This window comes from Orbicella faveolata, unplaced genomic scaffold (assembly GCF_042242905.1).
Source record: "Orbicella faveolata isolate gen_17 unplaced genomic scaffold, um_ofav_v1 contig_2, whole genome shotgun sequence".
NCBI lineage: Eukaryota > Metazoa > Cnidaria > Anthozoa > Scleractinia > Merulinidae > Orbicella > Orbicella faveolata.
Genome location: NW_028301547.1, coordinates 13,848,587 through 13,867,853, shown reverse-complemented (window position 1 = coordinate 13,867,853; position 19,267 = coordinate 13,848,587). Strand labels below are relative to the sequence as shown.

The following is a 19,267-nucleotide window of genomic DNA, read 5'->3' as shown; positions in this document are numbered from 1 at the left end:
ACCAGAAAGTTAAAAGTATGATTCTTGGCTTGCACTGTCACGCAATGAAAAAATAATTCGAAAAACATTCAGTGGAAAAAGTTAGGAAATTGTGATGTTATAGGAGATTGGTAAAGAAGACACTTCTCCAAGTTTTAAGTCTGTGCATTTTCCTAAACTTCAGATATTCACCGAAATATTTTGCACAAATTTACAGAGCCCAGTATGGAGCCGCCACGTTGGTGTGCCTCCATGGGACACCAACATGGCGGCTGGAAAATAGCATAAACATCTGGAATTTACTTTGTCTATCTAGGCGACTCATTATCTCTACTGAACAAGTAAGCATTTACATAAATACTTTTCCTAATACTTAAACTTGTAAATAGGCTAAAATTCACAAGATAAGTATATATTTTTCCAAACGTGTTTGTAGCTTTATGTCGCGCACCGCCATAACTCTGAAATTCAAAATGTGCTGGTTTCCAGACGAAGCAAGCTACTGAACTGAAAAGTTGTAAACAGATATAAATTTACCCCCTCCTATGCCTGATAAGGACAAAAACATCGGTGGCTCTTTATTTTTAGATTTTTTAGATGACATCATGTGCAAGCCAAGGGTAATAAATGCGTTTGGTAATACTTTTGCATGACTTGTCAGTTCACACCAGGAACGTACTTGAGCCTGCTGTTTTAACTACTGAGCACTTCCCTACGAACAAATTTAATCAGTATTTCCTCCATGCCAAATATAGTTGTCAGTGTGACACAGTAAAGAAGGTATCTGCCCTGAGGGTGGGAGGCTATGGGTTCAAATCCTAGTGAGACAGAAGATTTTTTGCTTATTTTCTTTTTCTTTTTTGCTTTTTTTTTTCTTTTCTTAAACATTTACCTAAAGGCAGTATTTGCCTTTCCGATACACACTTGTGGTAAATGAAAGGGAAAAAAAAAAATGACTACAACAGAACAATAATATTGAGAAATCGGAAATAACTTACCTTAAAATCTGCAACAATTATTTTACTAAACTCACAACTGTAATTAAGCTGTACAAGAATTACTTAAAACAAAATAAGGATGCAGACAACACAATATGAAATGATATGCCCAACAAAGGCTGCAGAATGCTGGCAATTGCCACAATCAAAGGACCCAGCGAAGGATCACTCAAAATTACTAGTACCCAGTCTACCTATAGGGCAAAATATGCTCCAGGAGGTCTGTTACATATCATCCTGTATACATACATACATATCCACAAGATTTGCTCTGACTTAGTGGGCCTTATGCATTTATAATGCATAAGCCCTCAAAAATAGTTAACAATGTCATGAATGCTAAAATGCAAATAGACTAAGGTAAGTGATAAAAATATTTATAAAGTTAAAAGGGACATAAAACAATGATACAATAAAGCAATTTAATAATAAACTTTTAAAGATATGATATAGACAAAATTAACAGTTTTGTGCAGATTGAATCACACTGTTTAGTGTTGGTTTCAGTTCCATTCAGTACCAATGATATACAGCTGGAAACAGAAAACAAGATGCCTGCCATGTACAAATGCTACTGTATGTTGATGATCCTCTTAGCATAATGCTTGATGTTGAAGCAACCTCAGAATTTCTTAAGATATTGAACAACAGTCATCCTTTTATCAATTTCACAACAGAGCTTGAGGAAAGTGGAAGGCAAAATCAATTGACCTTCATAAAAATAAATTCCTGCATACCTACATAATTCACAATGTGACCAGCTCCCAGTTGGCTTGATAGCTCAGTTGGTAGAGCACTGCACCAGGTATTGCAGAGGTCATGGGTTCAAATCCCATTCATACCTGAATTTTTTTCAGGCTTAAATTTCACAACTGCTTAAGTTGTGTGTATAACTGCGATGATCAATCACCCTATGTTGATTAACATCTGTGGTTTCTTTCTTGATCTGGGATGATTTCCAGTACTTTCCATTTGGAAACTTCTTTATTATGCATTTTTAGTATTAAAATGCACCAAAATAACTAAACACTGCCATTTCTTATAATTGCAAGGATAAGTAGTTGTCACTATCCAGTCATTGACCTGAGACCCCTGTCCCTTATATGGAACACTGTAATCACATATGTTTTTTATAATGGAGGTAAAGTACTGCAGTCAGCAGAAAACAGACAGACACTAAACAGGAACTAAACTCATACCATTACTCAGCAGATTGTAAGGTCCTTACCCTCCCCTGTCTCCACTAAAACATGATGCTCCCCCCATCTTAAAGACGATTTCCAGTTCGTACCATGCACTCTCAAGAGTTTGTTTACGCTTTTTGTTGTTTCATGTAGGACATCACAAAATGTAAACATTTTGCAACTACTTACATGAAGTAAATTCAAAGCTTCATGTCAACTGCCATTATGGATGTGAAGCTTTACTTTTGCATTCTTCCTAATATTGCTTGATGAAACAACTTCGCAGCTGTAAAAATCAAGTTGGAAAAATAATTTGAAGGGTCTAAAAGATAGGTTATATGGTTCATAACGAATAACAATGATTTGCATTCCATTGAGTGAGACTTATAATGTTTATAAACTTTAGGGTGTTGAGACTGCACAGTACAGACTGGAAATCATCTTTAAATATACACAGTGGCTATTTTTAATGTACGTAGACTATGAGTAGTCCCTCTTTCGCTTAGTCCGTCGTGCATGACGCAAAAGAAAACTGCGAGAAAAATATGGCCGTGAGAAATCTTGGAGACAAGGAGCATGCGAAAGGAGAGACTACCGCCTAAACCCAAGAGTTTGCCCTTTCACAGCTGAGTGATTTTTTGGTGTAGGATTTCTCATCTTGACATCCTCTTATTATCGCCTGTTGTCAATAACCCCCCAGCGACACTTCAAATTTTTTCCGAGCAAGTTAATACTCACGCACATGTCACACAACCTCTGGTTCACAGATTTACTGGCTACAAAGTACACTGTAGGTTGAAAAAGTACAAAAAGAATCTCTTATAGCCTTTTAAAAGATAGAATACATTGACTTGGATTGGGTGGTAAGCAACAACTTGGAACTTCTATGAATTTGGACTCTTGTTGGTAGTCCTGTACAAATTATTTGCATTTTTGCTATTCATACAGGAATTTTTCCTGCTTCCATAGCAGACACAGTTTCAGTCAACATTAGATAGTTCTTTTCGTATTTAGTCCGGCTACTCGCAGTTAGTCTACTGAAGGATGAATGCTTTGAACGTTTTCTCCTTCCAAATCAGGTGAGGAATACATGCACAATGAATCTTGTAACGCAAACTGTTCCACGAAAATACGGCTGGAACGGTATTGTCTGAGGAAAGTGTTCAACTACTGTATGACATTCAAAAATAGGTTAGTGATTCTTAAATTTAATGGTAAATTTTAGTTATACTCGAGGAATCCCGCCTGAATAGCAGATACCAGTCGCTGTACGGTCCCTTCTTATCGCGTGACACGTGCGTGAGTATTATAATATTCGAAGTGTCGCGAGTGGGTCGTTCGCTTAGTATTAAAAGAGTACGCAAATTAATCTGGCTCAAAGAAAACGGCACTCATTGGAATCGCTTATTTTTCCTAAAGGTAACTATAATAATTTTGATCAGGGAGAATCAGCAATTACAGAGAAATTCAATGAAATCTTCTGACTCTCGTACGAATAGCAAATACAAGTCGCCGTACGGTAGCCACTGCGAAATATAAGGTCCAGCAAAGCCACATGGTTTTAGATTTAAATTATTTGTCTTTGTTAACTTCAACAACAAAAAAAATGGCTTAAGAGGCTTTTCAAGTGGGAGGAACTAAAACTCACCTCGAAAAAACAGGAATAACATTGAAGTCTGCAGAAGGAATCCACAACACAGCGCCGACATTTTTGTTTTCTTCTAAACTGGCGCCCGCGTAATGCACAGCAGTCGCACTGTAGGCTCCAGTCCCGCTGGTGCTTCAAAATGGCGGCAACCAAGAGGAGATTTACTGTTCCATCTGCAGAGGATTTACACGGGGAGATCCAAGTGTCAAGGCCAAAACCATTGTTTAATACGTACAAGAAATACTGTAAATGTATTGAGGAAAAAAAGGATGACACTTCCACTTGTACTACGAATGTTAATGATCGAAAGGGAGACGAGAAAAATGACCTTGCAGCAAGAACTTTACACGAGCAATCGCAAGAAGATCAAAGGATAGTAGAAGTGACCTTAGATCCAAATCAGGATTCTTTAAGTAAGGAAAGTAATTTGGAGCCTTCTGAAAACAATCACACATCAGCGGCTATAACGAGTGCTGGCGCTGGTTCAGTCAAGCCAACAGTAGGAAAGACATTTCGAGAAACATTCGCTTTTCTGGAGGATACAAGTCACTTTAAAGAGACAGTTGCTAAGATAAAAGAAAAAGAGTATGTCCAATTATACGGTACAACAAATAGTATTGATAAAGATAGCCCAAGCCTACAGACGTGTTTGTTTATACGCAGTGGCTATTCGTACGGCACCCCTACAACGACTTGTATTTGCTATTCGTACGGGAGTCAGAAGATTTCATTGAATTTCTCTGTAATTGCTGATTCTTCCTTATCCAAATTATTATATTTACCTTTAGGAAAAATAAGCGATCCAATCAGTGCGGTTTCTTTGAGCCAGATTAATTTGCGTACTCTCTGCATACTCAGTGAACGACCCACTCGTGACACTTCAAATTTTTTCCGAGCTAGTTAATACTCACGCACATGTCACACGATAAGAAGGGACCATACAGTGACTGGTGTCTGCTATTCATACGGGATTCCTCGAGTATAACTAATAGTTACCATTAAATTTAAGAATCGCTAACCTTGTTTTGAATGTCATAGTTGAACACTTTCCTCAGACAATACCTGTCCAACCGTATTTTCGTGGAACAGTTTGCATTACAAGATTCAGTGTGCATGTATTCCTCACCTGATTTGGAAGGAGAGAACGTTCGAAACATCCATCCTTCGGTAAACTAACCGCAAGTAGCTGGACTAAATACAAAAAGAACTATCTAACGCTGACTGAAACTGCGTCTGCTGTGGAAGCAGGAAAAATTCCCATATGAATAGCAAAAATGCGAATAATTCGTACGGGACTACCAACAAGGGTCCAAATTCATAGAAGGTCCAAGTTGTCACTTACTACCTGATCCAAGTCAATGTATTCTACATTTTTAAAAGGCTATAAGAAATTCTTTTCGCACTTTTTCAACCTACAGTGTACTTTGTAGCCAGTAAATCTGTGAACCAGAGGTAGTGACATGTGCATGAGTATTAACTAGCTCTCAAAAAATTTGAAGTGTCGCGAGTGGGTCGTTCGCCGAGTATGCAGAGAGTACGCAAATTAATCTGGCTCAAAGAAACAGCACTCACTGGGATTGCTTAATTCTTCTTAAGGTAAATATAATAATTTGGATAAGGAGGAATCAGCAATTACAGAGAAATTCAGTGAAATAGTCTGACTCCCATACGAATAGCAAATACAAGTCGTCATATGGGTGCCGTACGAATACCACTGCGTTGTTTATATGTTCAATATTCCTCCTGTCAGAGAGACACATCTGGATCTGAACACTAAATTTGAATTAAGGTCGTTTTCTATCCCAACGATTTTGTTTCACTGTATTGACGTCCTGTCTGCCTATGGCCTAGTCGTTTTGCTAACGTCCTGGGTCAGTTCACTCTTACAACATAGCTCTTCAAATAACTACCAAATAACTCTTTAGTAGAAATTACTTAAGACCAAATTGGAAAGTGAGGTAGAAATAGTCATCCTCACTTGACTCTAAATTGACTTCTGCTCAGGTTGTGGAAGCAGGCGCTTTTATGTTAATATATAGATTGACTTGGGGTTGACTTGTAGGTTGACTTGTAGCAAGTCTAGGTAGAACATTGCTAGATTTATATGTCTAACAACCTAATTTATTTTATAAGGCAACTATGACAAGCAATTCTTTGATTTGTTACAAGTATGCAGTGTGTATTTTTCACCTAGCCATAATCTTGTATTGCTATACTGCAGTTTTCTCATTTTACTTTGTCATTATATTCAGGTCAACTATAGACGTTAAAGGTCCTCCTGTAAGCTCCAAGTCAAAAAGTAATGCCATCATCGTTAACCCACGACAGGTAATTCACTATTTTAAGTAAACTGAAATAGAGAAAGACAAACACGTGGTTCAAATATGCCAACCTTTAAACCTTTGAATCATAATATTTATTCACTATGAATAGCTAACTTTGGTGGTGTTTTAATTTAGATCTTGTTAATTAAATATTTTAGAAAGGAAATCCAGTGTTAAAACATGTGAGGAATGTTCCATGGGAGATGGGAGACATTATTCCAGATTATGTACTTGGTCCAACAACTTGTGCTTTATTCCTAAGGTATGAACCATGCAATTAAATTTTAGTCGTATAAAGATTTGATTGTTCGTTTGTTACATTTTACAGTGTCTTAATTAATAAATTGAACCTTCAGCCAGGTTTAATTCATTTTCTCACAGCAGGATCATAGTGAGAAACAAACTTAGGAAATATAATATTGGTAAAATTAAGCCACAATGGGCAACAAAAGTAGTTGAGACACTTTTTACAAAAAGATACTTTTCGATATTTAACCTTTTGTTCTATATGATCTGCATCTAGTGTTAATTCTCTGATACCCCCGGCCCCCCAATGTTGTGTAGGTGCTGTGGTCTTTACAGTCTAAGAAATGTTTCCAAGATGCTCGAAAATTGAATTTTAATGCCAAGTGTCTTGAGCAACACTTTTATCGCCCATTGTAGCTTGAAAAAATGTTAAATATTAAAGTTAAGAAAATTACATTTATTTATAATATTCTTCATTTGCAAACACATGATTGGTTAAATCAGAAAAGTGCTTCAACATCAGTGTTTTGTTGTTGTATTGTTCTGCTTGATTTACACTTTCTAAGAAGACTAAACAAGAAACCAACAAGAACCATATGTAGCTTACATGAATAATCATATTTATTACAAAATTCTTGACTTTCTTTGGTTCTCTGTGCACCTTTTTGTCACACAATTAGCATTCAGTCATGTGGGTCTCCAAATTACAGCTGTTCAGTCACAAGGTCTTTTGACCAAACACCTGTAATTTGATGCCTATGCCATCTGTGAGTAGTTGCAAGCATTCTTTCTGTTTTTCTGCTGCAACTGTTTCTCTTTACTGGCTCAAAGGTGCAATGTAACTTAAGCTAAGTGGAACAAAGGTTTTAATGAATTTTCTTTCAGTTTAAGGTATCATCACTTTAATCCAGAGTACGTTCATGAGAGATTACGGCAGCTTGGACAGAGATATCAACTAAGAATACTTCTGGCTCAAGTTGATGTGGTATGTAGTGGACTGCTTGGTGAAAATCTTTCAAGGATCAGCAAGGATTTGTGAGGTTCCTTGAAGACATTATGCTGTCCAATCGTAATCAGGATCCTCAAACATCCTGGCTATTAGATCTTAAGGAGGATGAAAAATCTTTAATTTACAATTCTTGCCAGGATTTTCAAAGATCCACATGACTAAGATCCTAACGGATCTTCAAGGATCTTCAAAGAATTTGCCGAAAGATTTTGTTACCTGGAGGATCCTTACAAAACCTTTCAAAGATCTTTTTAAGAGTCATTGAAACATCCTGATCTTGACTCAACTCAGCTCAACTCAATCCCGCTCTGTCATTGTGGAGCATGAGTCCTCAACGAGGTTCCTTTAGATTGCCTTATCTTGGGCAAATCCTGCAGCACTTTCCCAGCAAATACCAGCACTCCTCATCTCTTCTAGCATCATTCTCCTCCATGTTGTTCGTGGACACCCCTTTTTCCCGCAACCCATTGGAGTCCATGTCAGTGCTGGCAGCAGTTCTTGCATGTGCTGTGGGCTTAAGGATCTTAGGAAGGTCTTTAAAGATCTTGTAAGATCCTCAGGAATCATGTAAGGTTTTTCACGAAGTGAAGTTAATCAGAAATGCAATCTACAATAATTACGTTATTAGTAAAAAAAATATACTTAGATATATTAAATTTTTCTGCATTTTTAGGTATTTTCTTATAATTTCTCTGAGACTCAGAGACTGAGCAATGTAACTCTTCCCATAAGTGATCAAGTTGTTAATTAAGTGGTGAGATGTGAGTATTAGTGGCCAAATGCAGATGGTACAACTGTAGTATTTCCATTTGTGGTACCAAATTTCATTTGTGTACCAAATTGTACCAAATTTCAATTTGTTGTACCTAAGTGTCTGGTGAAAAGTAAAGACTTTCATGATAGTTAAATATAAAATGAAGTGATAAATTTTGATGTAATAATCTGTGTGACACTTTTCTGCGGTGGTCATATTTACCATAAGACTGATAGCTTCTTCTTTTCCAGAAAGATCCTCACCAGACCCTCAAGGAGTTAGCTAAAATGGCAATGATGGCTGACTGTACTCTTATGCTTGCTTGGAGGTACATTTTATTTATTTACATTATTATCCAAGTATGTTTTTTCTTTGTTTGTTTGGCTTACATGTATTTAGATCTAACTACAGTTACAACATGCTGTAACCAGGCCTAATGGAGTGTGAAAACATCGAATCAATGAACTTTTCCCATTTGTGCCACCATGTTTAACTTTCTTTTATTCTTCAAGTTTGGATTAATTCAGACATGTAGCTGATTTAAATATTTTGATTTCATGTTATGGTTTTATTGAAAATGGGCTCTTGTATGTAAAATGTGGATTAACTTAAAAATGTATGTTTCTAGATAGTAATAATAAAATCCATCTTGTAAATAGGAATAGGATAGACTTGAGACTATTGGTAATTTCTCTGATTTATCACATATTGCAATATATATTTGTGCTTCTAGATGGTAGGCTTATTATTAACGATACATGTAATTACTGTTTGTAGTCCAGAAGAGGCAGGGAGGTACCTTGAAACCTACAAAGTATATGAAAACAAACCACCTGATGCCCTACTTGGTCAAAGTGAAGGAGATTATCTTAGTAAGGTAATGGCATACCACGTAAAGAGGGAGTAGCTGGTCTTCACACTCAATAACCAGGGATCGGGTGTTTTTTTGTTTGTTTGTTTGTTGTTGTTTTTTTCGGCAAACCAAATTCAGGAAAAAAGAATGTCAGATACATTTACTTCATGAGTTGTCTGCCTGTATAGTTCAGAATCTGGACTTTTGTCTCACTGGTCATAAAACAAGAGTTTTTGAGCCATATTCTGATTGGTTACGTGATTGGATAGCTGACTTCTGGTGCAATTCCAAACAGCTGTGGAGATGGTTGTGAACAGCGAATTTCCAGAGGTTATAAATTGGTCTCTTCAAGATTTTATTCTGAAATCCAGGAAGAAGATAGAAGACATGCATCTGAAAGAACAGTAGCCATGCTTTCCATGTAATTTGGCAAGAGCATCATTTATCAATTGATTCCAAGTGTCAAAAACTTCTGTAGTTGATGCAGTTGTGGTGAGTTCCCTGGAATTTACCTTTTATACCATTAATTTTATTCCCTCACTTTTGTCACTTCCAGTGAAATAAAAGAATCTGATATTCCACCAATTTTTTTTCAACAAATTCTTTGTTTCTTGAGGGATTATACATAGACATTACAACTTGCTTTTTCCCTTACCTAGAAATAAAGTAAACATGTACATTGCACTTTGTCACCTATACCTCTTCCAACAACCCACATAGATTTACGGTAAAATTTAATTGGCTCACATTTATAGCATGACACAAGATAAAATCACTGTTGACAGGTAAGCAATGAAGGGGTGGCAGAGAACTCATGAAGTAAGTGTATCGGGCATTCTTTTTTTTCCCCTTTTCCGGTTTGCCAAAAAAGAAGACCTGATCAAAGGTTACACTCTCAATCTCATGTGAGACTTGCTTGACTGACTTTTGGCTGCTTAAACCTGCTGCTGGGAATGAACCTGCAGTACTATGCTTCAGGTTTATGTTAGGTGAGACACTCGAGCCCAACAGGCTGGCAGGTCAGGCCAATATTTGAACTAAGACTGAAGAACCGTATGTGCCTGGCTTAATCATGAATCATTTGGCCATTGTCCTAATAGTAGCAAATTTTGGATTAATAAAATTATAATGATACACAGCGCACTGACTGTATGTTAAAAAAATACTATACAGGTTTAAATTGCCTCCCTTAGCTTAATGTCAGAAAACTTCAGTGATATTCTTGACAAAATAACTGAAACTACAGGCAAATGTTTCCCATGGAACTAGTTACGACGCAAATGTGCATGCTGATTTAAGCTTTATGTGACAGATACAGCTGCTTTAATTTGTGTTCTTTTTAAGCTCACAGACTGCCTTACTACAGTGAAGGGCATTAACAAGACAGATGTTGTCTCTCTGAGTTCTACATTTGAAGTAAGCGTGTAATTTCAAATTACCCCTCAATGTTTCAGTTTATTTCACACAGTCAAACAAAGGAATGCAGTGGGGAAATAAGGAGTCAAAAAATGTCAAATATGTCAAAATTGTAGAAGGATATCTATTTAGTCTTTAACAAAATCATAGGGCAAAATTAGATTTGTAATGATGGTCAATGGGCAACTTTCCCTTCATTCAGAGTTTTCCTGTAGTTACACTATTATTCTTCTACAGCCAATAGATGTTGCAGTTGTGAATTTTAAGCTATGTGAGTTAACCTTAAAATATTCAGGCTGTGTTGATACATGTCTAGCAAAATACCCTTATCTTTCATATGTAGTCCCTAGCTAACATGGCTACAGCTTCAAAGGACGACCTTGCTTTGCTTCCTGGATTTGGACCTCTTAAGGTATTTGACCTTCCACTTACTGTACAGAAGCTTTCAAAATATGAAAAGTTCAATTTCAGAAGGACAAAATTATACATCTTTAGAGAACTGTGCAGCCAAGGTTTAACAGCCTAAAAAGGTAGTGGGTTATTTGTTTGTTGATCGCAAATAGACCCTTTTAGCTTGGGTGGTTTGTTGTGACATTACATGTGACGTTACTCTTGAGAATTCTTGCTTTCAAGCTTTCTAATAGTTGCATGTATCTGAATGAATAAATTTTAGGTGGTAAAGTGTTCCAGTCATTAATGGCACAGTAAACAAAACAGTTTTGGTCCAAGTAGTGATTTGATTTAGGCCTACAAGTGCTTATCTTATGTCCATTACTCTGATTAGCACTCACTAAAAGGAAATTATGGTTTCTTGAAACTTTTGACAATAAAAATCAACGGTAAAACACAACGTTTCTACCGTACTTCAGTCATTATCAAGTGAATAGTAAAATTGAACAGTGAATATATCTATATCTATATATCTATCTATCTATCTATCTATCTATCTATCTATCTATCTATCTATCTATCTATATATATATATAAAACGGTTATAAAATGCCTCAAGCCAACAAAGAATGCCACTGCGTCAGGAGGATCAATGAAGATTCACAGTCCAAGCCTCACCGCAAAAATGAATTTAAAAACGTTTGATAAAGCAAGGACGGACAACTTCTGACGGTAAAAAAAGTTAAAAAGTTAAAAATTTAATAGAAAAACGTTTCGGTCTTAGACCTTCATCAGTTACAAGAGAAAAAGGACGAAAACTAAGTTTAAATACGGTTACAGTGTGGGAGATTACGTAACGAAATGAAAAATACAATATTGTGCTATTAATACATCGTGATTAATACAATACAGGAAGAAAATGCAAAACGAGAAATACAATGCTGTACTATAAATTGCGTCATACAGGGTGATAATTAATAGACCAAACGAAAAGAATACAATACTGTGCATAAATTACATTATAGAGCGTGATAATTGCAGAACTAGGTTAAATTCAACCTAAAAACTAAAAGAGTTAAAATAGATAAAACGGACTCTTGCAATGCGGTAAATATAACGGGAAAAATAGTTTGCAAAGATAAGCAGTTGAAAAAAAAAAAAAGAAGAAACCTACGTTTACGCTGGACAAGGTTAATAACAAAATCCCAAATCGAGGCCTTTGGAGCTTTAAAGGGTTGACAAACAACAAAATCCCTGGAGGGGCCCTTAAACAATAAGCTGTAATAAGATCACAAACAAAACCACTTGTGAGGTAGCAGTACATTTCAATAAAATTCCACACTCCTTGGATGATTTTGAATTCCAATGCATTGATCAGGTGCAGGCCCCTAATGACTCAGATGAGATCGATAGGTTTTTAATTACGAAAGAGGCTTATTGGAGTGCTCAACTGTTCTCTTTGGCTCCCCATGGCTTAAATAAAAGAAAAGAATTTCACTCCAAAAACAGAATTTGTTATAATTAACTTTCTCTTGTGTAAATCTGCGTTCGCGCCATAAGGCAGTTCAAAGGCCCTTCCTTGGATTTTGTCAGCTTTTTGGGTGTTAGGTATGCTCAAAGGCCCTGCCTGGGATCTTATTACAGCTTATTGTTTAAGGGCCCCTCCAGGGATTTTGTTGTTTGTCAACCCTTTAATGCTCCAAAGGCCTCGATTTGGGATTTTGTTATTAACCTTGTCCAGCGTAAACGTAGGTTTCTTCTTTTTTTTTTTTTTTTTTTCAACTGCTTATCTTTGCAAACTATTTTTCCCGTTATATTTACCGCATTGCAAGAGTCCATTTTATCTATTTTAACTCTTTTAGTTTTTAGGTTGAATTTAACCTAGTTCTGCAATTATCACGCTCTATAATGTAATTTATGCACAGTATTGTATTCTTTTCGTTTGGTCTATTAATTATCACCCTGTATGACGCAATTTATAGTACAGCATTGTATTTCTCGTTTTGCATTTTCTTCCTGTATTGTATTAATCACGATGTATTAATAGCACAATATTGTATTTTTCATTTCGTTACATAATCTCCCACACTGTAACCGTATTTAAACTTAGTTTTCATTCTTTTTCTCTTGTAACTGATGAAGGTCTAAGACCGAAACGTTTTTCTATTAAATTTTTAACTTTTTAACTTTTTTTACCGTCAGAAGTTGAAGAAACCTATGTTTCGTAATTAAATTAAACCTTTCGTAATTAAATTTTTAAACTTTTTTTTTAAGATTTCTTAGACTTTTTTTTTTAAGATTTCTTAGACTTTTTTTTAAGATTTCTTAGACTTTTTACTGTATATATATATTTTTTTCGCTCGAAGTTGTCCGTCCTCGTTTTCCACAATTGCCTACAAATTTCATTACTCGAGGTTTGGACTACGAATCCTTTTGGATCCTTCTGGCGCGTGGCATCCCTGTTGGCTCGAAGCATCTTAACTTTTTATATATATATATATATATATATATATATATATATATATATATATATATATATATATATATATATATATGCATGTAAGAAGTATGAAAATGGGGTCTGATCCAACGCTGACAGCAGATGAGGAAACAGGTTCCGATGCTTTGGCGGCAACAAACCATGAAATGGTAGAGTTCACAAGATTTTCAGGATATTTTAGTTGAGAAAACAATCATTTCAGTCGATCACATTCTTCAGAGAAGTAATGCCAATTGGATGAAAGTCGAAATGCATGATCAAGCATAGTTTCTAATAACCCATGTTTGTATAGGTCATCTACGTGGCTCTATTTTGTAATGTAGCAGGAGGCCAGTATTTGTGGGTTTAACATACACCTTAGTCTCAACATGTAGCTACATGAGTATGTTTGTTGAGCAGCTGGGAGCCCAAAAAAGGAAGTATGCTATTACTTTCCGTCTCCACGGTGAACTTAATAGAGGAATGACACTGGTTTAAAATCTCAAGGAAATTGTCTGCTGATGCTTTGTCCTGCATAATGGTCAGTATGTCATCCACAAATTTCTTGTAATATGTTGGCATCTTGCCTTCACGATCCAAGGTTTCTTCATTGCTGCACATAAAAACGTTGGCTAATAGAGGACCAAGGGGGGAGTTCATAGCAACTCCGTCAATCTGTTCATATAGCTGGCCGTTGAATGTGAAAAGTTGGTCCTTTGTTGCTGCTCTAAGAAGATCGACAAGGTCCAGCTTATTGAGATTAAGATGGTACACTTCATGAAACCAATTATTAATGAAAGCCTTGTCAGGGAGTAGTTGTATGGTCTCCTCCAGGAGTACATTGGTGAACAGGGAAGAAACATCATAGGAAACCAGAATATCTCTGTTGTTCATCGCCAATTCGTGGACCTATGATGTAGCCAATTTGTGGCTACATCATAGGTCATGAAATGTCAAGGGGCATGAGTGCACGTGTCGCATAAGCTGTCAAATTGCAAAAAGGTGAGACAACCTACTTCCATGATTTACTTGTTTGATCTAAATAAACGCCGGACTGGTTACTGGAAATGTGTATAGTTTATCAGAACACAAGACAATTTAGAATTAACTTTTGAGACCGTTGTCACTGAAAACGGATTTCAGAAACAAATCTGAAAAGCCAATGAAAATGGACTGAAACGGTGAAACTAAAAGGAGATAAACAAGTAGGTCAAAACTTCATTGAATTGAAACATATAGCAGTGGTAATTTTGTTAAATTATTTAAAAACAGAGGAAATGCTTAAGAATTGTAAAGCTAAATGACTAGGATGGTCTAGGATGTGTTTTGACTCTGCCAATTTACAGGGGACGGGAGCAGCACAGAAAAGGGCGGGAGGCGGGAGATGAAGGTACGGGAAGCAGGAGAGCAGGGTACAGGAGGCAGGAGGTTCTGACCCCCCTGTCCCCCCCCCCCCCCCCCACTATCTGAGTTACTTGCTCGCTATCGTTGCCGAGATTTATTACAAATCGTAAGTAGACGGCACACAAGCCGATTCAATGACAAGAGAACAAACCCATTTGTAATCTGTAAAACCAATTTACTACAGGAAAAAAAAATTAACATGTTATTTGCCGGCTTAGGGTCGGTCCTTATGGTGAGAAACTGTGACCTCAGGCTTGAAAATGCTGCCCTCAGCCTGCGGCCTCAGGCAGACCTCGGTCACAGTTTTTCACCATACGGACCTCCCAGCCGGCAAATAACATATATATAGCAGTAAGATAAAAGAAATCTGAAATCATTCGGGCCGTGCGAATTGCCGCCAAAAACATGACGTGGGCACTGAGCCGTGACAGCAGCACTGAAATATTCGACAGCCGGGGTTAAGTTAAAGCTCAGTTTTTCGTCTGAAAAAGAAGTGAAAAACCCAGCAATTGCTGTTCAGTACCTAGGACAAATTGAAAAGAAAATAGAGATGGCACAAATGAAGGTCATAAAACATTTTCTTTCAAAAATATGATTAAAATTAGTTATTTTATCTCCAGTGAATGTACGCGTAATGTAATTAGTTCTTTACGACATGCAACACAGTGCCTGGCTTGCACATGGAGGATTTTCGAGAATAAATAACTACAATGTATTTGGGAAAAAAATTAATAAAAGAAGATTTCTTTCAACAAAAGAAACAAACTTACACAATCTTTAAACTCGGCAACTGTAAGATGTTTGTGTAAATATTGAAAGTGAGATATAAAACTGGTGAGCTTATCGAGCAGGGAAGTATGAATAAATACATGCACTATTTCAAGGCTTCATTATAAAGTGAAACATTTGCAAAATATGTCAAGTTTAAGTTTGATTGTATTAATTTTATCACTTTTGAAATCACAAACGAAAAACCCAAACTACCGCAAAGGTTCAAAAAGTCGATGATAGTCCACATGCTTAGTCAGAAAATATTCTGAGCTTAAATCCGCGGGAAACTTCACAAAGTATCACAGGCTTGTGCTTGCAACGGTAACCAATCACAAGCTTCATCACGTTCAATGAATTCCACCCCTAGCACTGTGTTAGAGCCACTCAAAACTTGTCTTTTAACAAAATACACGTCAAACCTCAATCTAGTACCTTCAATGCCAGCAAACTCTTTTCTCATTTGGGTTTCTCATCTGTTTTTACATGCGTGATTGGGAATGTTTTTGATGTTTTTGATACTTTTTTCGAATTTGATATGGATGACGATGATTAAACTGTTCAAGTAACACAATACATTACGTGTATGTTTTTCTCAGTGAAATTGCTTTTCTTTAACAAAAGAACTTAAAACCGTGATTGCTTAAAATACAGTGAAATGCACTTTTTAGAACCCCAATTTCAAAATTTCCGCGGGGAGGCTCCCGGACCCCTCAATAAAAGGTTGCGGTCGGTCCCCCCCCTCCTCCACGTTGCTCCTATAAAACCACCCCACGTCTTTTTATCAGCATTGTCTGCTGCCTATTCAAAGTTATTCTCCCTCTACTTCAAATTTTCGGGAGAACCCTGCAGGTGTCTTAAGTTACTATGAAGTCAGTGTTTGACCTCACCACTCAACATTTCATCATTCACCAACTGGAGAATGGGGGGGGGGGGGGGGGGTGGATTGTTTCATTGCAACCCCAAACAACAGCTACATACAAGACTATGTTTTCTTAGACTAAGTTTAAAAAATATTCCTATAATCATTTTCTACATGCCCAATATTTATTTTTTGCCACTCAGGCCCAGAGACTGCATGATCTGATCCAGCTGCCATTTGTGGCTAAGAAATCAAAAGAAACAGAAGATGACAAGACAGTGTAACATCATGTTATTGCCAACCGCATCTTCCAGTTATAAATTAAAAACAAGAGATACACTGTAGACAAGACATAGAGTCAATTTACCTATAAAGCATGATCAGTTGCATCCACGTGATTGAAGTATAATCAATTTATTGTAATATTACTTACTGTCAGTAACAATGTTACAGTACAGTGCCACTGAATGTAATTTTGCGATGGTTTATAAGACTTAAAATACCTTATTATAGGGAATTAACAATGCATGTTAACGTGAATGTCAAAAATTTGCGTTAATTTTATGTATCTTAATTTACCTCACTGTTAATTAAAATGACCTTAATTTGAATCATCGTTACTTTAAGACACCTTTATTGTCAGCAAAGCAACTTGGCTGGAAGTAAAGGCAGCGTTTCTACATGATACAGTGTCCGCTATAGTTGAAGATGAAATTCCCAGTGAACTTATTCGAAACGTTGACCAAACACCGTCAAAGTTCGTACTGACTGATAACGTCCCGATGGCAGAGAAAAGTTCAAAGCATGTATCCAGAAAAGGAAGGGGCGCATTACAACCCTGCACCCATTCATGCCCTAGTTTGTATGGCTACCTTGTGTTTTTTGCTGGAAATAAAGAGCAAATTTTGTGGTTGGATGTTGTTGGTTTCTAACAAAATAAGTGCGAAAACTATCAAATTCGCGTCTTAATTGTGCAAACATACCACACGGAAATTCGCGGTAATAAAAAGTTTGTAAACATAACTTTTCAGAAATTTGCATTAATTTTTTAACACGTAAATTTTGTTCGCGTTGTTAACATGCTTCGTTATATTCCTATGATAAGGTAGCCAGAATAAACCATATACATTGTAGTTGTTTAGTGTATGAAATTACAGTATATAAATGCTGCACACTTAAAATAAATTTGAGATTAATTCCTGCCAACAACGCTCACTTGACAAAGGTGCCAGGACTGAGTTGAAAGCTTGTGACAGCTAAAAATATGAAGTCTGTTTCTGTATCTCATACGCAGTTTCAAATAAATTGTTCTATTTTAACATTGACTTTAATATCTTATGAATTAACATATCAGAGAGTCCCAGACTCGAAGGCTGAAGTGGTGCTTGTGGGTCTATACTCCTTGGTTGTATGCTGTACCCTTGCTCAAGAAGTGCTCTCTTTTCTATTTCCTCTCACACTCAGTTTGACTGCAACCTTTTAGCTTCGGTAGCCAATAGAAGAACAAAACCCCCAAGGTAAGAATGCCATGGATGCACTGACAATGTGGTGAGAGAAAGTAAAAAAAAAATGACCTGACTTCTTTACCCCATTCCCCCAGTTTCAGTGCGCTTCCCAGTTTAATATCATTACCAAATTTTCGGTACCCTATTTATGACCTTATCGTATCTATAACAAAACTGTCTATCATGATGGGTTCTCTGCACACCTATTTGTCATGTAATCGACGCTCGATCATGTGGGTGGCCAATTACAGGTATCCAATTACAACTTGTTGAAATTGGATACCTGTAACTGGATACCTTAACCATTTGCATGTCAATTATATGCGCTTTAATGGTTTTCTTAATATTTCCTACATTTGTAGAAGGCGCTACTCACTTTTTTGCTCAAAAGAAGTTCTCAAGAGGCTTGGCTTTCAAAATTTTGTTCTTGATACAATTAATTAGTAATTGAACCCTGTGTCGTATTCAGGGAGTAATCATGCTCATAATTTCAAATCGGCCTCACACAGCGCACTCATCTGACTTTGAAATTACTCTCCCAATAACTCCCTAAATTGTACTCTGCTCAGTCTAATTACTACAGTCAAACCACCAGTTGCGACCACCTCTCGTAAGCGACCATGACCACTTTTAGAACTAAAAGTTTCAAACTTTCTTTTGTTTTTAACCTCCCTTAAGCGACCACCAGACATTATAGAGCGTAAATTGGATAAGGTGTTGTAACGTTATATCATTCCTGGGTAGTTCAAGAGACGGAAATTTCTCAATGGGAAATACTACTTTTTTCTCGAAATTGACTTTTCACATGAATGAAACAATTAAAAGTCTCTGCAGTTACCATATGCTAATGAGGCAAAATTTTGACCGACCGTATGGTCTAAGTTCTCGTAAGTGGCCACCTCCCTTAAGCTTCACATTTTGGGAGGTTCGACAGTATTACTAACCAAAATTTGATATCCTATTTTAGGTAAAGGTAAAGTCTGCATACGACTAGCCTGCGTAGCAAGCATTCTTGCACAAAGAACTTTTGCGCATTCTGACCGCGCATAATTATAAATTGGAGTAAGAACAAAAATTTGACGAAGCAGGGAGTGGAGGGGCAAGAGAGATTCCCACTTTCGCACCATCACCCCCTGTTTTGTCGAGTTTTTGCTCTCATGGCCAGAATGCAGAAATGCTCTTGTTTGGAAATGCTTGCTACTCAGGCTAGTATAGGACTAGGACTATTTCTACTCCCCCCTGGATGGGATTCTAGTCCATCACAGGGGTCACCCCCAGTATTAAATTCACCAGATGAGTACCCATTTGTACACCTTGGTGGAGAGAGGCATTGTGAGAGTTAATTGTCTTCCGTGGGGAGGAGGGTACTCCCTTATTTGGGCTATACAGTGATGTGCTGCTGGACAGGGTATGGTTTTTTTGGCCTCGTTGCCCTGAACATGGTATAC

General features: G+C 36.9%; 2 protein-coding genes and 1 pseudogene across 5 annotated transcripts in view; 1 reads left to right on the top strand and 2 right to left on the bottom strand.

Moving 5' to 3' along the window:
- The window catches only part of LOC110047861 (N-acetylglucosamine-1-phosphotransferase subunit gamma-like), a 31,565-nt gene extending 27,651 nt beyond the window's left edge, over positions 1-3,914 (bottom strand). For both annotated transcript variants that reach the window (XM_020753607.2, XM_089289707.1), the window contains exon 1: positions 3,810-3,914. In XM_020753607.2, the coding sequence (XP_020609266.2) occupies positions 3,810-3,870 (61 nt within the window). In that variant the 5' untranslated portion in view covers positions 3,871-3,914. The remainder of the gene's footprint in view (positions 1-3,809) is intronic.
- A 9-nt stretch (positions 3,915-3,923) lies between these two features.
- On the top strand, positions 3,924-17,633 carry LOC110047870 (DNA excision repair protein ERCC-1-like). 3 transcript variants are annotated; one of them, XR_016207241.1, is made up of 9 exons: positions 3,924-4,394; positions 6,062-6,137; positions 6,292-6,395; positions 7,265-7,364; positions 8,394-8,470; positions 8,920-9,019; positions 10,347-10,411; positions 10,755-10,823; positions 16,518-16,580. XR_016207241.1 is itself a non-coding variant. In XM_020753618.2 (9 exons), the coding sequence occupies exons 1-9, from the start codon at positions 3,949-3,951 to the stop codon at positions 16,596-16,598; spliced, it is 1,125 nt and encodes a 374-aa protein (XP_020609277.2). In that variant the 5' UTR covers positions 3,924-3,948; the 3' UTR covers positions 16,599-17,633. The 3 variants fall into 3 exon arrangements, 2 of the variants coding, with proteins under 2 accessions (XP_020609277.2, XP_020609294.2); XM_020753618.2 differs by having other exon boundaries at positions 10,340-10,411; positions 16,518-17,633; XM_020753635.2 differs by lacking the exon at positions 16,518-16,580 and having other exon boundaries at positions 10,340-10,411; positions 10,755-12,293.
- LOC149112061 (uncharacterized) lies at positions 13,000-14,170 on the bottom strand (annotated as a pseudogene).
- Positions 17,634-19,267: the final 1,634 nt, after the last annotated feature.